Source organism: Lathamus discolor, chromosome 6 (genome assembly GCF_037157495.1).
Source record: "Lathamus discolor isolate bLatDis1 chromosome 6, bLatDis1.hap1, whole genome shotgun sequence".
NCBI lineage: Eukaryota > Metazoa > Chordata > Aves > Psittaciformes > Psittacidae > Lathamus > Lathamus discolor.
This window is the reverse complement of record NC_088889.1, coordinates 52,325,448-52,344,584: the sequence shown is the minus strand read 5'-3', so window position 1 is coordinate 52,344,584 and position 19,137 is coordinate 52,325,448. Positions and strand designations below refer to the sequence as shown.

The window sequence follows — 19,137 nt, the reverse complement described above, 5'->3', positions numbered from 1 at the left end:
TCAACTGGGATCCTCCCAGTCGACTGGGATCTTCCCAATTAGCCTGGAGTGCTGATAAATGATTGAAAGTGGCTTGGTGAACACTTCCACCAGGTTCCTCAGTAATCTTGGGCAATTGATTAACATGAAAGACCAGTATAAATAAAGTATGAATGAAGCCATAGAGATGTCAAGATTGTGGAACTTACACTGAGGAGCCAGGGCAAGTTCCTTCACAATACGTCAGCTCGATAGGTGCTGAAGATTCACAGTCACCGAGGCGGATCACAGTCTTTTTGCTATAAACTTTGCAGTTTGTAGCTTCATAAAAAGAGGGGGAAAAAACATAGTAATTGGACATCATGCAGTTTGAAATGGTTTTAGCACTCAGTTCTGAACTAGAGATCTGAATTTTAAGAATGTACAGTATGTGATGGGGGATACTGTGTAAAGTGCCTGGAGTTTTCAGGTTATTCTTTGATCTTGTCTGCATAGGGTCTTTGGAAGATAACGCAGAGGCTTGAGCATTGAATTTTGAATTATGGTATTCACTATCAAGAAACAAACTTGCTTGTTCCTTTTGAATAAATAGTGAAACACAGGATCTTGATAAATTGAGTAAGAGAAAACTGGAGGAGTGAAAAATCCTATCAAAGGCAATTACAAGTTGAATACAGCACTCTTCAAGCAGAAAACGCAAACACAGTATTACTTACGTTTACATATTTTGCAGCATCCATCAGGAGTAGTCTCTGTTTCATCCTTTGCCAAGGGAAAGGAGAAGGATATGGATTAATGCACAGATGACAGTTATGAGTAAGAACATAAGCTGGCATTACTGATCCTGGGCAGACAACTCATCTGTGATGAACACTGAATGAAGATGATAGATGACTTAATGTGCCCACCATAGAAGTCTTGAATCCTGGTAGCCTCATGTAAAAGTACTAACCTTTTTTTATTACTAATTGTACAGCAAGATTAATTTAATTCTGAATACATTCCTGCAACTTCAATGGAAGTGCTTTTTTTGTACTTTTCTTTGCCTGTGTTCATCTCTGTATTGTCCCGTTTCCCCCTCCCTCTCCCAAGTTTTAAACTGCATTCAGTTAATGAAGAACTGAGTGAAACTTACAGGATCACACTCTTCTGGGTTGTACTCAGGACAAACTTTTTTCGTTTGGACTGCAACAAATTGATCTTCAATTTTTTCACATTTGTAATGGGTGCAGTTATCTATTGACAGGACATCATCAACCTAAGATTTTATCAGAAAAGGAAACAGGTGTTTTTCATTGTGATAAAATATTGGATGATTACCTCACAAGTGCCTGAGCCAATTAAGTTCTCGTGCCTCAAAGATTCTCAGATGCTTCTGAACTTCTTTCAAGTGGCAAAAGCAAAATTTCACAAACCTATGGCTAGTTTGAAAGCTTAAATCCTGGATCTGAACATTCACAGTACAAATTGGAACCTATTGCCCAGTTAACCACATGTATCAGGAATGTGTTATTCCAAGGCAGTATTCAATTCAGAAAGCGCAATGCATTGTTTTCAGAGTAATTTTAATATTAACTAGATTTTTGCTATTAAGGGAAATCAATTGACTCTTAGCTGTTGTAACCTGTATTAGCAAATAGATCTGAAAATTAAAGGAATACTTACTTGGAGCACGTGAACAGTGTTGTTATTTAGTTTGATTATGCAAGCTACTTCAATACACTTCCCACAACACTCTCCATCCTCAGTCTTGTATTGATAACCCTACTCACAAGGAGATGAAAGAGAAAGTATGTTGAGTTGACCATGCCGAATTCTAGTCTTTTTGTAATAGCGGGCTGACTGGGCAGCCCAGAGAATCTGAACTCACCAGGGGGCAAGATGTTTTACATTGAACTGTTTCACAGTGCACAATATTTGTATTATTCACTGGATTTTTCTCAGAAGTGCAGGTACAGTTCTTGCATGGATTGACGATTGTCGACATTCCAGCCTGGAAGACAGAAAAATACCCTCAGATGACAAGAATTCCTTTAAAATGTATATGTAGAATTGAAAGCATTGCTGAAATGCAAGCACGACTGATTTCTTGTCAAAGGTAAAGTTGTTTGGCTTTATGTCTTGCAAGAAAGTACAGATTAGGAGAAAACTATGAAGCAATACAAAAGAGAAAAGTAAATTAATAAGATGCAGGTAAGACTGATTTGCACTGCCTCATTATTTTACCAGATTTTCATTGCTCCTTTTAAGATTTTTTTTCCCTGTAAGTCATATTCAGTGGTTATAAAACAATTATAATTTACAAATGTAGGTTAAAATAGCAGTATACTTATGCAGATACCTAAGTAGAGATAGAAATCTACGCATGGAGTTTGTCTTCCAGAAATGTATCCCCAAAAGGCTCCAGTGCTAGTGCTTGTACTTTTGACTAAATGACATAAGTACCAATTTTAAAGCAAAAATTATAATTTTATTTTTGAAGGTTCTCTGAACTTATTTCAAAGAGTGGTTGAGTTTGGGCTATTCATCAGCTCATTTGGAAAATCCATGAATTCCAGAAGTGGCAGATGGTTTAAAAAGAAAGTATGGCACTAAAAATGTTACTCCTGTTTCATGCTTGATGTTGAAAGAACACTTGTGTGGTAATTTTGGTTTTGACATTAGAAAAAAATTACCTTTCAGTTAAGGGCTAGAGAGAAAAAAACATGTATTGGAAAAGAACTTTCTCAAAGGCTTATTTTGGCAAAAAGGGTGTGCATTTAGCTTCCAGCAGTATATCACTGTAACATTCTCACCGTGTAAATTGTACCGTTAATCACACAGATGCCATCTATTGGTTCTGAAAAACAAAAAAAATTATTCTGCAGTAACTTCCAATTGTGAGACTCCCTGAGAAGTCATCACCAAGTTTGTTAGTAAGTCAGAGATCATGGAAAACCTGAATTCAACCCTACATTCTTATACCTCATATTTGGTATAGCTGGATGTTTAAGTAAAGTTTCGTCTTTGAAATTAGCTAGAAGAGTTGAGGAGGAATGGCTTAAAACTTGAGCTATGCATGAATAAAATCTCTTTTTTGCCCTTTTAATACCAAGTTCACTTCAAATTAAATTAACTGTTTCCTCTTTGAACTCTAGAAGTCCAGTAAACTTCAAAGGTGCATTTGTTGCTGATTCCTTATGACCTCTCAGAGCATGGCTTGGGTGGAAGGTTGATTCTGGGTGGAAAAAAAAGATATCCTTACTGTGATAATATAAACAATTTAGCAACATGGCAGAGCCCATTCATGTCTTCACGGAACTATTTCAAACTGGCTGTTCCTTTGTTTTGATGTTCCTGTTTTGCGTTTAATTAATGGCTTCTTTTTTATTCTTTTGTATAAATACGAGTAAAATAAGCATATAGAAATTTTTGTATATAAATAAACATGTATCTGTTGGATTTTTGAATTTTCATGAGCATTTAACAACAGTGTAATTATTTTTCATACATTGACAATTCAGTTACTGATTACAATTCACTTTGTATTACTGCTATGTGTTACTTGTTTTTGTAGTTAACTGTTAAACTTTCTGCTGGCTTAATATGTTTGATGGATCTCAGTTTAGCTACAGTTAGGTTAACATTAATGTGTTCCAACATTACATTAATAACATTAGAGAAATTAATAACCTTTATTATTACAGATATAGACATGGTTGAGCTTACATTGACCACTTGAAGGTTCAAAGTGTTATCCTGTTTTTCCACTGATTCCAATTCTCAGCAGACTTCACTGAAAATAGCATTTTGCTTTTAAATAAACTTCTGATATGTGTTTAGCCAAAAATTGATATATGTTCACAGAGCCAAAACAATTTGAGGAAGCTTTTACTGTTGCTGTGATACATGAAAAACTTGCTTACATACTAACAGAAGTGCAAATGTCATTTACCAGGTTGTATAGCCTGGTATTTATAGATGTATTTTTAATACTTACCGCAATGATATTCAGGACAACATGAGTCTTTTGGTGGTAGTACAGGCACAGGAAAAAATCCGAGGTCACAAATTGGTGTCTGAGCTGTTGGGCATAGAATCGGCTGGCATTGTGCGACAGCAGTGAGGGGGTCGCAGACACACTCCTGGCATTCACTTATCCAGTGCTCTCCAGGCTAAAAATATGTACATTATTATTGTTAAGTACTCTCTCACCCTAGTTCTTATGTTTCAACTTGAGATACACTCTCAAAATTGGTAGGGAGTTCATATTAGAGTTTTCCTAGCATATGATTTCAGGCCTTAAGAGAAGGCAGGCTGAGAAGAACCATGGAACTCTCTTCTTCGTAAAAAGAATGAAGTTTTAACACTTTCATAGCTGGTCTGCTTATTTCTATGACAGTTAAATGTCTTTTATTAAAAAAAAAAAAAAAAAAAGAGGCTCTGCTATGGTATTAGTGAGCTTTTCTACCTCCAGATTATATAAAAGCCTGGTAATGCCAGGTGGAAGAGTTGCATGCTGTCGGGTCATTTGGAACATGGCCAACTTAGTTATTGAAATACATACAAGTTGATTTCAACTGGGGCTTTTGGACGGAAATTGGGCTGGTTTTGCAATGGTGATATATTAGAAAATAATGAGGGGAACAACCTTTCGTGGAGGATTGACATCAGTACAGTTTCTTGCTCCTGAAGTTGTGATGGATGTTGCTGTTGTCTGTGAGACAGAAGAAAATCCATGTTCTGTGGATGAGGTGGCTTGTGTTGAAGTGAAAGGTGTTGTAGAAGGACATGGCCCCTGGTATGGGTCAATTTCACATTCCTTGCTGCAAAGTGTATAAAAATTGCAGCCAGCACCATCTGTTCTGTTGTATATCACTTCCCCTGTAGGGGGAAATTGGAGGAGAAATTAAAAGACCAGTGAAAATACTTAAGGGTAAGACCCCAAGAAAATATTGTGAAAATATAAAGTTATACATATATACAAAGTTCTGTGTTCAAGTGATACTGAGCAGTTGTCTTAAATTAAAAAGGATATTAAGAGGTTACATTATTTCTGAAACTATTTATAATCATAAAATAAGACACTTACCAGGAGAAAAAAAATTACCATGTACATGACAAAAACATGGAGTCGTTCCGGTTGATGATACAAATGTACTTGCTTCTGTTGTGACAGCTGTACTGGAGATAGAACTGAAGATTGGAGAAGTGCTTCTTGTAACATGACTTGGTTGTGGTGTAGCAGATGTTGTTACTGTTTAAAAAAAAAAAAAGGAAAAACTTTGCAGCACCAGATTTTCATCTTGTGATCTTAATATATTAAAGGGTGATGTTAAACGTTCAGGAAAATCAAGTCAACATTTTTATTGCATTAAACTATTTGATGTATGGCTGAGTAGATTGTGAAAGTCTTTTATCTCTGCAGAATAACAACTAGGATTATGCAACTTGGTGGTTTGTGTGTCACAGAATAATTTGGAGATACAACTTACAGAAAACAATGAAAAAATGGTATTCTACAGAGATAGATGTTAGGAACACTTTCAGTGGCAAAGAAAGACACACCTGGGATGCTGGTGGTAGGGAAAATCCTGGGAACTCTGGCAGTACTTAGTGCAGTAGAAGAAACAGTTGTGGCAGGGATGTGTGTAGAAAATATAGTCATTGTTGCTGAAGGGTGATGGCTGGAAGCAGTAATGTGTGAAGTTGGAGCCTCAGTTGCCAGAGTGGATGTTCCTGATGGACCAGACGTGAATGTTGTGGTGCCTCCTCTGGTGGTCCTTGAGGTGCTACTAGTGCTGACTACTGAGGTGGGTACTCTTGCGCTGGTTGTTCTGGTTGTTTCTTCCGTTGGAGGTGGAGAGGTCCAGGTGGTGCTGGCTGTGCTGGTGGTAGTGGTGATGGTTGTACCTTCTGTTGGCAATGCAGTGGTAATAGTGAAAACTGTAGTGCCAGAAGTGGTTGTTGTTCTTGAGGGGTAAACAAGGGAAGAAGTAATATGTGACGCTGGAGACTTGGTTGCCAAAGAAGAGGATTCTGCTGGAGCAGTCATGGATGTCGTGCCGCTTCCTGTATGGATCCTCGATGAAGTGGTACTGTGGGCTTTGGATGTGGGCACTGTTTCAGCAGGTGTGATGATGGTGGTTCCTTCTATTGGAGGTAGAGAGGTCCTGGTGGTGCTGGCTGGGCTGGTGGTAGTGGTGGTGGTTGTGCCTTCTGTTGTTGTTGCAATGGTACTGCGGAGCCCCAGCGAAGCAGGAATGGTTGTTGTTGCCGAATGATTCACACTCACGACAGTAACATCTGGAGCTCGGGTTGGCAGCGAGGAGGTTTGTACTGGAATAGAGGTGGATGTGGACGTTGTGGTGGTCTTTGAGCTAGTGGTGCTGCTGGCTTCTGATGTGGGCACTATTGGAGTGGGTTCAACGATGGTGGTTCCTTCTGTTGGAGGTGGAGAGGTCCTGGTGGTGCTGGCCGTGCTGGTGGTAGTGATGATAGTTGTGCCTCCTGTTGGTGGTGCTGTGCTACCGGGGACTACGGTAGTTCCAGCGGTGGTTGTTGTTGATGGGGTGAGGCTGGTGGCAGTTCTGTGTGATGTTGGAGCCTGGGTTGGTGAAGTAGATGTTTGAGCTGGAGTAGAGGTGGATGTGGACGTTGTGGTGCTTCCTGTGGTGGTCCTGGATGTGCTGATTGTGCTACTGGCTGAGGTGTGTGATGTTGGAGTGGATGTGAGGCTGGTGGTTCCTTCTGTTGGAGGTGGAGAGGTCCTGGTGGTGCTGGCCGTGCTGGTGGTAGTGATGATGGTTGTGCCTCCTGTTGGCGGTGCTGTGCTACCGGGGACTACGGTAGTGCCAGTGGTGGTTGTTGCTGTTGATGGGGGGAGGCTGGTGGCAGTACTGTGTGCTGTTGGAGACTGTGTTGGCAGAGTGGATGTTTGAGCTGGAGTAGTGGTGGATGTGGACGTTGTAGTGCTTCGTGTGGTGGTCCTGGAAGTGCTGATTGTGCTACTGGCTGAGGTGTGTGATGTTGGAGTGGATGTGAGGCTGGTGGTTCCTTCTGTTGGAGGTGGAGAGGTCCTGGTGGTGCTGGCCTTGCTGGTAGTAGTTATGCTACTCGTGCCTTCTGTTGGCGGTGCAGTGGTACTGAGGACAGTGGTGGTGGTTGTGGTTGTTGATGGGTTGAGGCTGGTGGCCGTACTGTGTGCTGTTGGAGACTGTGTTGGCTGAGTGGAGGTTTGTGTTGGAGAAGCTGTGGTCGAGGATCCTGCAGTGGTGCCTGGAGCTGTTGGTGTTGCCTCGCAGGTTTTAGTGTCGCAACACAGCACCTGAATCTCATAGTCAAAGCACAGGGGGTACTTTGTGATCTGATCCTCATTTTTGCACACAAGGCCAAATTCGATGCTGCACTCAAAGACCTGTCCCAACTTGTCCAGACTCCGGGAAGGGTAATCTTTAGCGCGGCACTTGATGTCCTGTGGCTGGTCACACAGCGCGTACCCAGCGTCTCGGATGCTTTGAAATGTCTCTATGTCTCCGTTGTCACTCCCAGGGCTGGGAGTATCCACGTCAAACCACTGCGTCCAGACACATTGTGGCTGGCAGGTGGTAGAGGTCCTGGAGGTGCTGAGAGTGGTGGTCGTTGGTGAGGTGGTCAGTGTTGGAGTGGGTGTGATGGTGCTTGTTCCTTCTGTTGGAGGTGGAGAGGTCCTGGTGGTGCTGGCCGTGCTGGTGGTAGTGATGATGGTTGTGCCTCCTGTTGGCAGTGCAGTGCTACTGGGGACTACGGTAGTGCCAGTGGTGGTTGTTGCTGTTGATGGGGTGAGGCTGGTGGCAGTTCTGTGTGATGTTGGAGACTGTGTTGGCAGAGTGGATGTTTGAGCTGGAGTAGTGGTGGATGTGGACGTTGTAGTGCTTCGTGTGGTGGTCCTGGAAGTGCTGATTGTGCTACTGGCTGAGGTGTGTGATGTTGGAGTGGATGTGAGGCTGGTGGTTCCTTCTGTTGGAGGTGGAGAGGTCCTGGTGGTGCTGGCCTTGCTGGTAGTAGTTATGCTACTCGTGCCTTCTGTTGGCGGTGCAGTGGTACTGAGGACAGTGGTGGTGGTTGTGGTTGTTGATGGGTTGAGGCTGGTGGCCGTACTGTGTGCTGTTGGAGACTGTGTTGGCTGAGTAGAGGTTTGTGTTGGAGAAGCTGTGGTCGAGGGTCCTGCAGTGGTGCCTGGAGCTGTTGGTGTTGCCTCGCAGGTTTTAGTGTCGCAACACAGCACCTGAATCTCATAGTCAAAGCACAGGGGGTACTTTGTGATCTGATCCTCATTTTTGCACACAAGGCCAAATTCGATGCTGCACTCAAAGACCTGTCCCAACTTGTCCAGACTCCGGGAAGGGTAATCTTTAGCGCGGCACTTGATGTCCTGTGGCTGGTCACACAGCGCGTACCCAGCGTCTCGGATGCTTTGAAATGTCTCTATGTCTCCGTTGTCACTCCCAGGGCTGGGAGTATCCACGTCAAACCACTGCGTCCAGACACATTGTGGCTGGCAGGTGGTAGAGGTCCTGGAGGTGATGAGAGTGGTGGTTGTTGGTGAGGTGGTCAGTGTTGGAGTGGGTGTGATGGTGCTTGTTCCTTCTGTTGGCGGTAAAGATGTCCTGGTGGTGCCAGCCGTGCTGGTGGTAGTGATGACACTCGTGCTTCCTGTTGGCAGTGCAGTGCTACTGGGGACTACGGTAGTGCCAGTGGTGGTTGTTGCTGTTGATGGGGTGAGGCTGGTGGCAGTTCTGTGTGATGTTGGAGCCTGGGTTGGTGAAGTAGATGTTTGAGCTGGAGTAGAGGTGGATGTGGACGTTGTGGTGCTTCCTGTGGTGGTACTGAAAGTGCTGATTGTGCTACTGGCTGAGGTGTGTGATGTTGGAGTGGATGTGAGGCTGGTGGTTCCTTCTGTTGGAGGTGGAGAGGTCCTGGTGGTGCTGGCCGTGCTGGTGGTAGTGATGATGGTTGTGCCTCCTGTTGGCGGTGCTGTGCTACCGGGGACTACAGTAGTGCCAGTGGTGGTTGTTGCTGTTGATGGGGTGAGGCTGGTGGCAGTTCTGTGTGATGTTGGAGCCTGGGTTGGTGAAGTAGATGTTTGAGCTGGAGTAGAGGTGGATGTGGACGTTGTGGTGCTTCGTGTGGTGGTCCTGGATGTGCTGATTGTGCTACTGGCTGAGGTGTGTGATGTTGGAGTGGTTTCGACGATGGTGGTTCCTTCTGTTGGAGGTGGAGAGGTCCTGGTGGTGCTGGCCGTGCTGGTGGTAGTGATGATGGTTGTGCCTCCTGTTGGCGGTGCTGTGCTACCGGGGACTACGGTAGTGCCAGTGGTGGTTGTTGTTGTTGATGGGGTGAGGCTGGTGGCAGTACTGTGTGCTGTTGGAGACTGTGTTGGCAGAGTGGATGTTTGAGCTGGAGTAGTGGTGGATGTGGACGTTGTAGTGCTTCGTGTGGTGGTCCTGGAAGTGCTGATTGTGCTACTGGCTGAGGTATGTGATGTTGGAGTGGATGTGAGGATGGTGGTTCCTTCTGTTGGAGGTGGAGAGGTCCTGGTGGTGCTGGCCTTGCTGGTAGTAGTTATGCTACTCGTGCCTTCTGTTGGCGGTGCAGTGGTACTGAGGACAGTGGTGGTGGTTGTGGTTGTTGATGGGTTGAGGCTGGTGGCCGTACTGTGTGCTGTTGGAGACTGTGTTGGCTGAGTGGAGGTTTGTGTTGGAGAAGCTGTGGTCGAGGATCCTGCAGTGGTGCCTGGAGCTGTTGGTGTTGCCTCGCAGGTTTTAGTGTCGCAACACAGCACCTGAATCTCATAGTCAAAGCACAGGGGGTACTTTGTGATCTGATCCTCATTTTTGCACACAAGGCCAAATTCGATGCTGCACTCAAAGACCTGTCCCAACTTGTCCAGACTCCGGGAAGGGTAATCTTTAGCGCGGCACTTGATGTCCTGTGGCTGGTCACACAGCGCGTACCCAGCGTCTCGGATGCTTTGAAATGTCTCTATGTCTCCGTTGTCACTCCCAGGGCTGGGAGTATCCACGTCAAACCACTGCGTCCAGACACATTGTGGCTGGCAGGTGGTAGAGGTCCTGGAGGTGATGAGAGTGGTGGTTGTTGGTGAGGTGGTCAGTGTTGGAGTGGGTGTGATGGTGCTTGTTCCTTCTGTTGGAGGTAAAGATGTCCTGGTGGTGCCAGCCGTGCTGGTGGTAGTGATGACACTCGTGCTTCCTGTTGGCAGTGCAGTGCTACTGGGGACTACGGTAGTGCCAGTGGTGGTTGTTGCTGTTGATGGGGTGAGGCTGGTGGCAGTTCTGTGTGATGTTGGAGCCTGGGTTGGTGAAGTAGATGTTTGAGCTGGAGTAGAGGTGGATGTGGACGTTGTGGTGCTTCCTGTGGTGGTACTGAAAGTGCTGATTGTGCTACTGGCTGAGGTGTGTGATGTTGGAGTGGATGTGAGGCTGGTGGTTCCTTCTGTTGGAGGTGGAGAGGTCCTGGTGGTGCTGGCCGTGCTGGTGGTAGTGATGATGGTTGTGCCTCCTTTTGGCGGTGCTGTGCTACCGGGGACTACGGTAGTGCCAGTGGTGGTTGTTGTTGTTGATGGGGTGAGGCTGGTGGAAGTTCTGTGTGATGTTGGAGCCTGGGTTGGTGAAGTAGATGTTTGAGCTGGAGTAGAGGTGGATGTGGACGTTGTGGTGCTTCGTGTGGTGGTCCTGGATGTGCTGATTGTGCTACTGGCTGAGGTGTGTGATGTTGGAGTGGTTTCGACGATGGTGGTTCCTTCTGTTGGAGGTGGAGAGGTCCTGGTGGTGCTGGCCGTGCTGGTGGTAGTGATGATGGTTGTGCCTCCTGTTGGCGGTGCTGTGCTACCGGGGACTACGGTAGTGCCAGTGGTGGTTGTTGCTGTTGATGGGGTGAGGCTGGTGGCAGTTCTGTGTGATGTTGGAGCCTGGGTTGGTGAAGTAGATGTTTGAGCTGGAGTAGAGGTGGATGTGGACGTTGTGGTGCTTCCTGTGGTGGTCCTGGATGTGCTGATTGTGCTACTGGCTGAGGTGTGTGATGTTGGAGTGGTTTCGACGATGGTGGTTCCTTCTGTTGGAGGTGGAGAGGTCCTGGTGGTGCTGGCCGTGCTGGTGGTAGTGATGATGGTTGTGCCTCCTGTTGGCGGTGCTGTGCTACCGGGGACTACGGTAGTGCCAGTGGTGGTGGTTGTTGTTGATGGGGTGACGCTGGTGGCAGTACTGTGTGCTGTTGGAGACTGTGTTGGCAGAGTGGATGTTTGAGCTGGAGTAGTGGTGGATGTGGACGTTGTAGTGCTTCGTGTGGTTGTCCTGGAAGTGCTGATTGTGCTACTGGCTGAGGTATGTGATGTTGGAGTGGATGTGAGGATGGTGGTTCCTTCTGTTGGAGGTGGAGAGGTCCTGGTGGTGCTGGCCTTGCTGGTAGTAGTTATGCTACTCGTGCCTTCTGTTGGCGGTGCAGTGGTACTGAGGACAGTGGTGGTGGTTGTGGTTGTTGATGGGTTGAGGCTGGTGGCCGTACTGTGTGCTGTTGGAGACTGTGTTGGCTGAGTGGAGGTTTGTGTTGGAGAAGCTGTGGTCGAGGATCCTGCAGTGGTGCCTGGAGCTGTTGGTGTTGCCTCGCAGGTTTTAGTGTCGCAACACAGCACCTGAATCTCATAGTCAAAGCACAGGGGGTACTTTGTGATCTGATCCTCATTTTTGCACACAAGGCCAAATTCGATGCTGCACTCAAAGACCTGTCCCAACTTGTCCAGACTCCGGGAAGGGTAATCTTTAGCGCGGCACTTGATGTCCTGTGGCTGGTCACACAGCGCGTACCCAGCGGCTCGGATGCTTTGAAATGTCTCTATGTCTCCGTTGTCACTCCCAGGGCTGGGAGTATCCACGTCAAACCACTGCGTCCAGACACATTGTGGCTGGCAGGTGGTAGAGGTCCTGGAGGTGCTGAGAGTGGTGGTTGTTGGTGAGGTGGTCAGTGTTGGAGTGGGTGTGATGGTGCTTGTTCCTTCTGTTGGAGGTAAAGATGTCCTGGTGGTGCCAGCCGTGCTGGTGGTAGTGATGACACTCGTGCTTCCTGTTGGCAGTGCAGTGCTACTGGGGACTACGGTAGTGCCAGTGGTAGTTCTCGTTGGTGGGTTGAGGCTGGTGGCAGTACTTGGTGATGTTGGAGTCTGGGTTGGCAGAGAGGAGGCTTGTGTTGGAGTTGGTGTGGATGTGGACGTTGCAGTGCTTCGTGTGGTGGTACTGGAAGTGCTGATTGTGCTACTGGCTGAGGTGTGTGATGTTGCAGTGGATGTGAGGCTGGTGGTTCCTTCTGTTGGAGGTGGAGAGGTCCTGGTGGTGCTGGCCGTGCTGGTGGTAGTGATGATGGTTGTGCCTCCTGTTGGCGGTGCTGTGCTACCGGGGACTACGGTAGTGCCAGTGGTGGTTGTTGTTGTTGATGGGGTGAGGCTGGTGGAAGTTCTGTGTGATGTTGGAGCCTGGGTTGGTGAAGTAGATGTTTGAGCTGGAGTAGAGATGGATGTGGACGTTGTGGTGCTTCCTGTGGTGGTCCTGGATGTGCTGATTGTGCTACTAACTGAGGTGTGTGATGTTGGAGTGGTTTCGACGATGGTGGTTCCTTCTGTTGGAGGTGGAGAGGTCCTGGTGGTGCTGGCCGTGCTGGTGGTAGTGATGATGGTTGTGCCTCCTGTTGGCGGTGCTGTGCTACCGGGGACTACGGTAGTGCCAGTGGTGGTTGTTGCTGTTGATGGGGTGAGGCTGGTGGCAGTACTGTGTGCTGTTGGAGACTGTGTTGGCAGAGTGGATGTTTGAGCTGGAGTAGAGGTGGATGTGGACGTTGTGGTGCTTCCTGTGGTGGTCCTGGATGTGCTGATTGTGCTACTGGCTGAGGTGTGTGATGTTGGAGTGGATGTGAGGATGGTGGTTCCTTCTGTTGGAGGTGGAGAGGTCCTGGTGTTGCTGGCCGTGCTGGTAGTAGTTATGCTACTCGTGCCTTCTGTTGGCGGTGCAGTGGTACTGAGGACAGTGGTGGTGGTTGTGGTTGTTGATGGGTTGAGGCTGGTGGCAGTACTGTGTGCTGTTGGAGACTGTGTTGGCTGAGTGGAGGTTTGTGTTGGAGAAGCTGTGGTCGAGGATCCTGCAGTGGTGCCTGGTGCTGTTGGTGTTGCCTCGCAGGTTTTAGTGTCGCAACACAGCACCTGAATCTCATAGTCAAAGCACAGGGGGTACTTTGTGATCTGATCCTCATTTTTGCACACAAGGCCAAATTCGATGCTGCACTCAAAGACCTGTCCCAACTTGTCCAGACTCCGGGAAGGGTAATCTTTAGCGCGGCACTTGATGTCCTGTGGCTGGTCACACAGCGCGTACCCAGCGGCTCGGATGCTTTGAAATGTCTCTATGTCTCCGTTGTCACTCCCAGGGCTGGGAGTATCCACGTCAAACCACTGCGTCCAGACACATTGTGGCTGGCAGGTGGTAGAGGTCCTGGAGGTGCTGAGAGTGGTGGTTGTTGGTGAGGTGGTCAGTGTTGGAGTGGGTGTGATGGTGCTTGTTCCTTCTGTTGGCGGTAAAGATGTCCTGGTGGTGCCAGCCGTGCTGGTGGTAGTGATGACACTCGTGCTTCCTGTTGGCTGTGCAGTGCTACTGGGGACTACGGTATTGCCAGTGGTAGTTCTCGTTGGTGGGTTGAGGCTGGTGGCAGTACTTGGTGATGTTGGAGTCTGGGTTGGCAGAGAGGAGGCTTGTGTTGGAGTTGGTGTGGATGTGGACGTTGCAGTGCTTCGTGTGGTGGTACTGGAAGTGCTGATTGTGCTACTGGCTGAGGTGTGTGATGTTGGAGTGGATGTGAGGCTGGTGGTTCCTTCTGTTGGAGGTGGAGAGGTCCTGGTGGTGCTGGCCGTGCTGGTGGTAGTGATGATGGTTGTGCCTCCTGTTGGCGGTGCTGTGCTACCGGGGACTACGGTAGTGCCAGTGGTGGTTGTTGTTGTTGATGGGGTGAGGCTGGTGGAAGTTCTGTGTGATGTTGGAGCCTGGGTTGGTGAAATAGATGTTTGAGCTGGAGTAGAGATGGATGTGGACGTTGTGGTGCTTCCTGTGGTGGTCCTGGATGTGCTGATTGTGCTACTGGCTGAGGTGTGTGATGTTGGAGTGGTTTCGACGATGGTGGTTCCTTCTGTTGGAGGTGGAGAGGTCCTGGTGGTGCTGGCCGTGCTGGTGGTAGTGATGATGGTTGTGCCTCCTGTTGGCGGTGCTGTGCTACCGGGGACTACGGTAGTGCCAGTGGTGGTTGTTGTTGTTGATGGGGTGAGGCTGGTGGAAGTTCTGTGTGATGTTGGAGCCTGGGTTGGTGAAGTAGATGTTTGAGCTGGAGTAGAGATGGATGTGGACGTTGTGGTGCTTCCTGTGGTGGTCCTGGATGTGCTGATTGTGCTACTGGCTGAGGTGTGTGATGTTGGAGTGGTTTCGACGATGGTGGTTCCTTCTGTTGGAGGTGGAGAGGTCCTGGTGGTGCTGGCCGTGCTGGTGGTAGTGATGATGGTTGTGCCTCCTGTTGGCGGTGCTGTGCTACCGGGGACTACGGTAGTGCCAGTGGTGGTTGTTGCTGTTGATGGGGTGAGGCTGGTGGCAGTACTGTGTGCTGTTGGAGACTGTGTTGGCAGAGTGGATGTTTGAGCTGGAGTAGAGGTGGATGTGGACGTTGTGGTGCTTCCTGTGGTGGTCCTGGATGTGCTGATTGTGCTACTGGCTGAGGTGTGTGATGTTGGAGTGGATGTGAGGATGGTGGTTCCTTCTGTTGGAGGTGGAGAGGTCCTGGTGTTGCTGGCCGTGCTGGTAGTAGTTATGCTACTCGTGCCTTCTGTTGGCGGTGCAGTGGTACTGAGGACAGTGGTGGTGGTTGTGGTTGTTGATGGGTTGAGGCTGGTGGCAGTACTGTGTGCTGTTGGAGACTGTGTTGGCTGAGTGGAGGTTTGTGTTGGAGAAGCTGTGGTCGAGGATCCTGCAGTGGTGCCTGGTGCTGTTGGTGTTGCCTCGCAGGTTTTAGTGTCGCAACACAGCACCTGAATCTCATAGTCAAAGCACAGGGGGTACTTTGTGATCTGATCCTCATTTTTGCACACAAGGCCAAATTCGATGCTGCACTCAAAGACCTGTCCCAACTTGTCCAGACTCCGGGAAGGGTAATCTTTAGCGCGGCACTTGATGTCCTGTGGCTGGTCACACAGCGCGTACCCAGCGTCTCGGATGCTTTGAAATGTCTCTATGTCTCCGTTGTCACTCCCAGGGCTGGGAGTATCCACGTCAAACCACTGCGTCCAGACACATTGTGGCTGGCAGGTGGTAGAGGTCCTGGAGGTGCTGAGAGTGGTGGTTGTTGGTGAGGTGGTCAGTGTTGGAGTGGGTGTGATGGTGCTTGTTCCTTCTGTTGGCGGTAAAGATGTCCTGGTGGTGCCAGCCGTGCTGGTGGTAGTGATGACACTCGTGCTTCCTGTTGGCTGTGCAGTGCTACTGGGGACTACGGTATTGCCAGTGGTAGTTCTCGTTGGTGGGTTGAGGCTGGTGGCAGTACTTGGTGATGTTGGAGTCTGGGTTGGCAGAGAGGAGGCTTGTGTTGGAGTTGGTGTGGATGTGGACGTTGCAGTGCTTCGTGTGGTGGCACTGGAAGTGCTGATTGTGCTACTGGCTGAGGTGTGTGATGTTGGAGTGGATGTGAGGCTGGTGGTTCCTTCTGTTGGAGGTGGAGAGGTCCTGGTGGTGCTGGCCGTGCTGGTGGTAGTGATGATGGTTGTGCCTCCTGTTGGCGGTGCTGTGCTACCGGGGACTACGGTAGTGCCAGTGGTGGTTGTTGTTGTTGATGGGGTGAGGCTGGTGGAAGTTCTGTGTGATGTTGGAGCCTGGGTTGGTGAAGTAGATGTTTGAGCTGGAGTAGAGATGGATGTGGACGTTGTGGTGCTTCCTGTGGTGGTCCTGGATGTGCTGATTGTGCTACTGGCTGAGGTGTGTGATGTTGGAGTGGTTTCGACGATGGTGGTTCCTTCTGTTGGAGGTGGAGAGGTCCTGGTGGTGCTGGCCGTGCTGGTGGTAGTGATGATGGTTGTGCCTCCTGTTGGCGGTGCTGTGCTACCGGGGACTACGGTAGTGCCAGTGGTGGTTGTTGCTGTTGATGGGGTGAGGCTGGTGGCAGTACTGTGTGCTGTTGGAGACTGTGTTGGCAGAGTGGATGTTTGAGCTGGAGTAGAGGTGGATGTGGACGTTGTGGTGCTTCCTGTGGTGGTCCTGGATGTGCTGATTGTGCTACTGGCTGAGGTGTGTGATGTTGGAGTGGATGTGAGGATGGTGGTTCCTTCTGTTGGAGGTGGAGAGGTCCTGGTGTTGCTGGCCTTGCTGGTAGTAGTTATGCTACTCGTGCCTTCTGTTGGCGGTGCAGTGGTACTGAGGACAGTGGTGGTGGTTGTGGTTGTTGATGGGTTGAGGCTGGTGGCAGTACTGTGTGCTGTTGGAGACTGTGTTGGCTGAGTGGAGGTTTGTGTTGGAGAAGCTGTGGTCGAGGATCCTGCAGTGGTGCCTGGAGCTGTTGGTGTTGCCTCGCAGGTTTTAGTGTCGCAACACAGCACCTGAATCTCATAGTCAAAGCACAGGGGGTACTTTGTGATCTGATCCTCATTTTTGCACACAAGGCCAAATTCGATGCTGCACTCAAAGACCTGTCCCAACTTGTCCAGACTCCGGGAAGGGTAATCTTTAGCGCGGCACTTGATGTCCTGTGGCTGGTCACACAGCGCGTACCCAGCGTCTCGGATGCTTTGAAATGTCTCTATGTCTCCGTTGTCACTCCCAGGGCTGGGAGTATCCACGTCAAACCACTGCGTCCAGACACATTGTGGCTGGCAGGTGGTAGAGGTCCTGGAGGTGCTGAGAGTGGTGGTTGTTGGTGAGGTGGTCAGTGTTGGAGTGGGTGTGATGGTGCTTGTTCCTTCTGTTGGCGGTAAAGATGTCCTGGTGGTGCCAGCCGTGCTGGTGGTAGTGATGACACTCGTGCTTCCTGTTGGCAGTGCAGTGCTACTGGGGACTACGGTAGTGCCAGTGGTAGTTCTCGTTGGTGGGTTGAGGCTGGTGGCAGTACTTGGTGATGTTGGAGTCTGGGTTGGCAGAGAGGAGGCTTGTGTTGGAGTTGGTGTGGATGTGGACGTTGCAGTGCTTCGTGTGGTGGTACTGGAAGTGCTGATTGTGCTACTAACTGAGGTGTGTGATGTTGGAGTGGATGTGAGGCTGGTGGTTCCTTCTGTTGGAGGTGGAGAGGTCCTGGTGGTGCTGGCCGTGCTGGTGGTAGTGATGATGGTTGTGCCTCCTGTTGGCGGTGCTGTGCTACCGGGGACTACGGTAGTGCCAGTGGTGGTTGTTGCTGTTGATGGGGTGAGGCTGGTGGCAGTACTGTGTGCTGTTGGAGACTGTGTTGGCAGAGTGGATGTTTGAGCTGGAGTAGAGGTGGATGTGGACGTTGTGGTGCTTCCTGTGGTGGTCCTGGATGTGCTGATTGTGCTACTGGCTGAGGTTTGTGATGTTGGAGTGGATGTGAGGCTGGTGGTTCCTTCTGCTGGAGGTGGAGAGGTCCTGGTGGTGCTGGCCGTGCTGGTGGTAGTGATGATGGTTGTGCCTCCTGTTGGCGGTGCTGTGCTACCGGGGACTACAGTAGTGCCAGTGGTGGTTGTTGCTGTTGATGGGGTGAGGCTGGTGGCCGTTCTGTGTGATGTTGGAGCCTGGGTTGGTGAAGTAGATGTTTGAGCTGGAGTAGAGGTGGATGTGGACGTTGTGGTGCTTCGTGTGGTGGTCCTGGATGTGCTGATTGTGCTACTGGCTGAGGTGTGTGATGTTGGAGTGGTTTCAACGATGGTGGTTCCTTCTGTTGGAGGTGGAGAGGTCCTGGTGGTGCTGGCCGTGCTGGTGGTAGTGATGATGGTTGTGCCTCCTGTTGGCGGTGCTGTGCTACCGGGGACTACGGTAGTGCCAGTGGTGGTTGTTGCTGTTGATGGGTTGAGGCTGGTGGCAGTACTATGTGCTGTTGGAGCCTGGGTTGGTGAAGTAGATGTTTGAGCTGGAGTAGAGGTGGATGTGGACGTTGTAGTGCTTCGTGTGGTTGTCCTGGAAGTGCTGATTGTGCTACTGGCTGAGGTGTGTGACTTTGGATTGGCTTCAACGGTGGTGGTTCCTTCTGTTGGAGGTGGAGAGGTCCTGGTGGTGCTGGCTATGCTGGTGGTAGTGATGATGGTTGTGCCTCCTGTTGGCGGTGCTGTGCTACCGGGGACTACAGTAGTTCCAGTGGTGGTGGTTGTTGTTGATGGGGTGTGGCTGGTGGCAGTACTGCGTGCTGTTGGAGTCTGTGTTGGCAGAGAGGACGTTTGTGCTGGAGTATATGTGGATGTGGATGTTGTGGTGCTTCCTATGGTTGTCCTGGAAGTGCTGATCATCGTGCTAGCTTCTGATGTGGGCACTATTGGATTGGGAGACATGATGGTGGTTCTTTCTGTTGGAGTTGGTGCTGTGCTGGTGCTGCTGGCCGTGCTTGCGGTGGTGGTTATGGTTGTTCCTTGTGTTGACCTTACAGAGGTAGTGGGGAGAGTTTTTGTGCCAGAGGTAGTTGTTATTCCTGATGGTTTGAGGCTGGTGGCAGTACTGTGTGATGTTGGAACCTGGGTTTCTGGAGTCGATGTCTCTTGTTTATTTGATGTTGTCTGGTAACCTGTTGTCGAGATTTGTTGTGGTTTTGCTGTAACTGTAGTTGCAGTTATTGTGCTTTCTCTGTCTGTTGGTAATGTAGTTATTTCAGTTATTTGCACTTTTGTTGCTCCATGTTTTGTTGTTTGTTGTGTCTTTGTTTGTACTGTGAATGGTGTTGTTTTTATAGCAGTAGTTGTGAATTCTGTGGTTTTTGCTGTCATAGTTGGTAATTCTGAACATGGTATGTAACTGCAGCATAATATTCTGATTTCATAATTATAGCAGTGCTTAGATTGCTGGTCTTTGTTATTGCATATTAATCCTGTACTTAGACTACATTTAACTGTTTGGTTAAGATTGTTTATTTCTATATTTGGGTGTTCTTTGGCTCTGCATTGAACATCGTTTGGGTTTCTGC

General features: G+C 49.0%; 1 protein-coding gene across 1 annotated transcript in view; it reads right to left on the bottom strand.

Annotated features, from left to right (window-relative positions):
• The window catches only part of LOC136017484 (mucin-5AC-like), a 62,335-nt gene continuing 43,198 nt past the window's right edge, over positions 1-19,137 (bottom strand). The window contains exons 31-37 of the mRNA XM_065685797.1: positions 5,527-18,804; positions 4,610-4,842; positions 1,850-1,972; positions 1,645-1,743; positions 1,115-1,237; positions 189-385; positions 1-106 (exon numbers count right to left, since the gene is read on the bottom strand). Of these exons, the coding sequence (XP_065541869.1) occupies positions 1-106; positions 189-385; positions 1,115-1,237; positions 1,645-1,743; positions 1,850-1,972; positions 4,610-4,842; positions 5,527-18,804 (14,159 nt within the window). The remainder of the gene's footprint in view (positions 107-188; positions 386-1,114; positions 1,238-1,644; positions 1,744-1,849; positions 1,973-4,609; positions 4,843-5,526; positions 18,805-19,137) is intronic.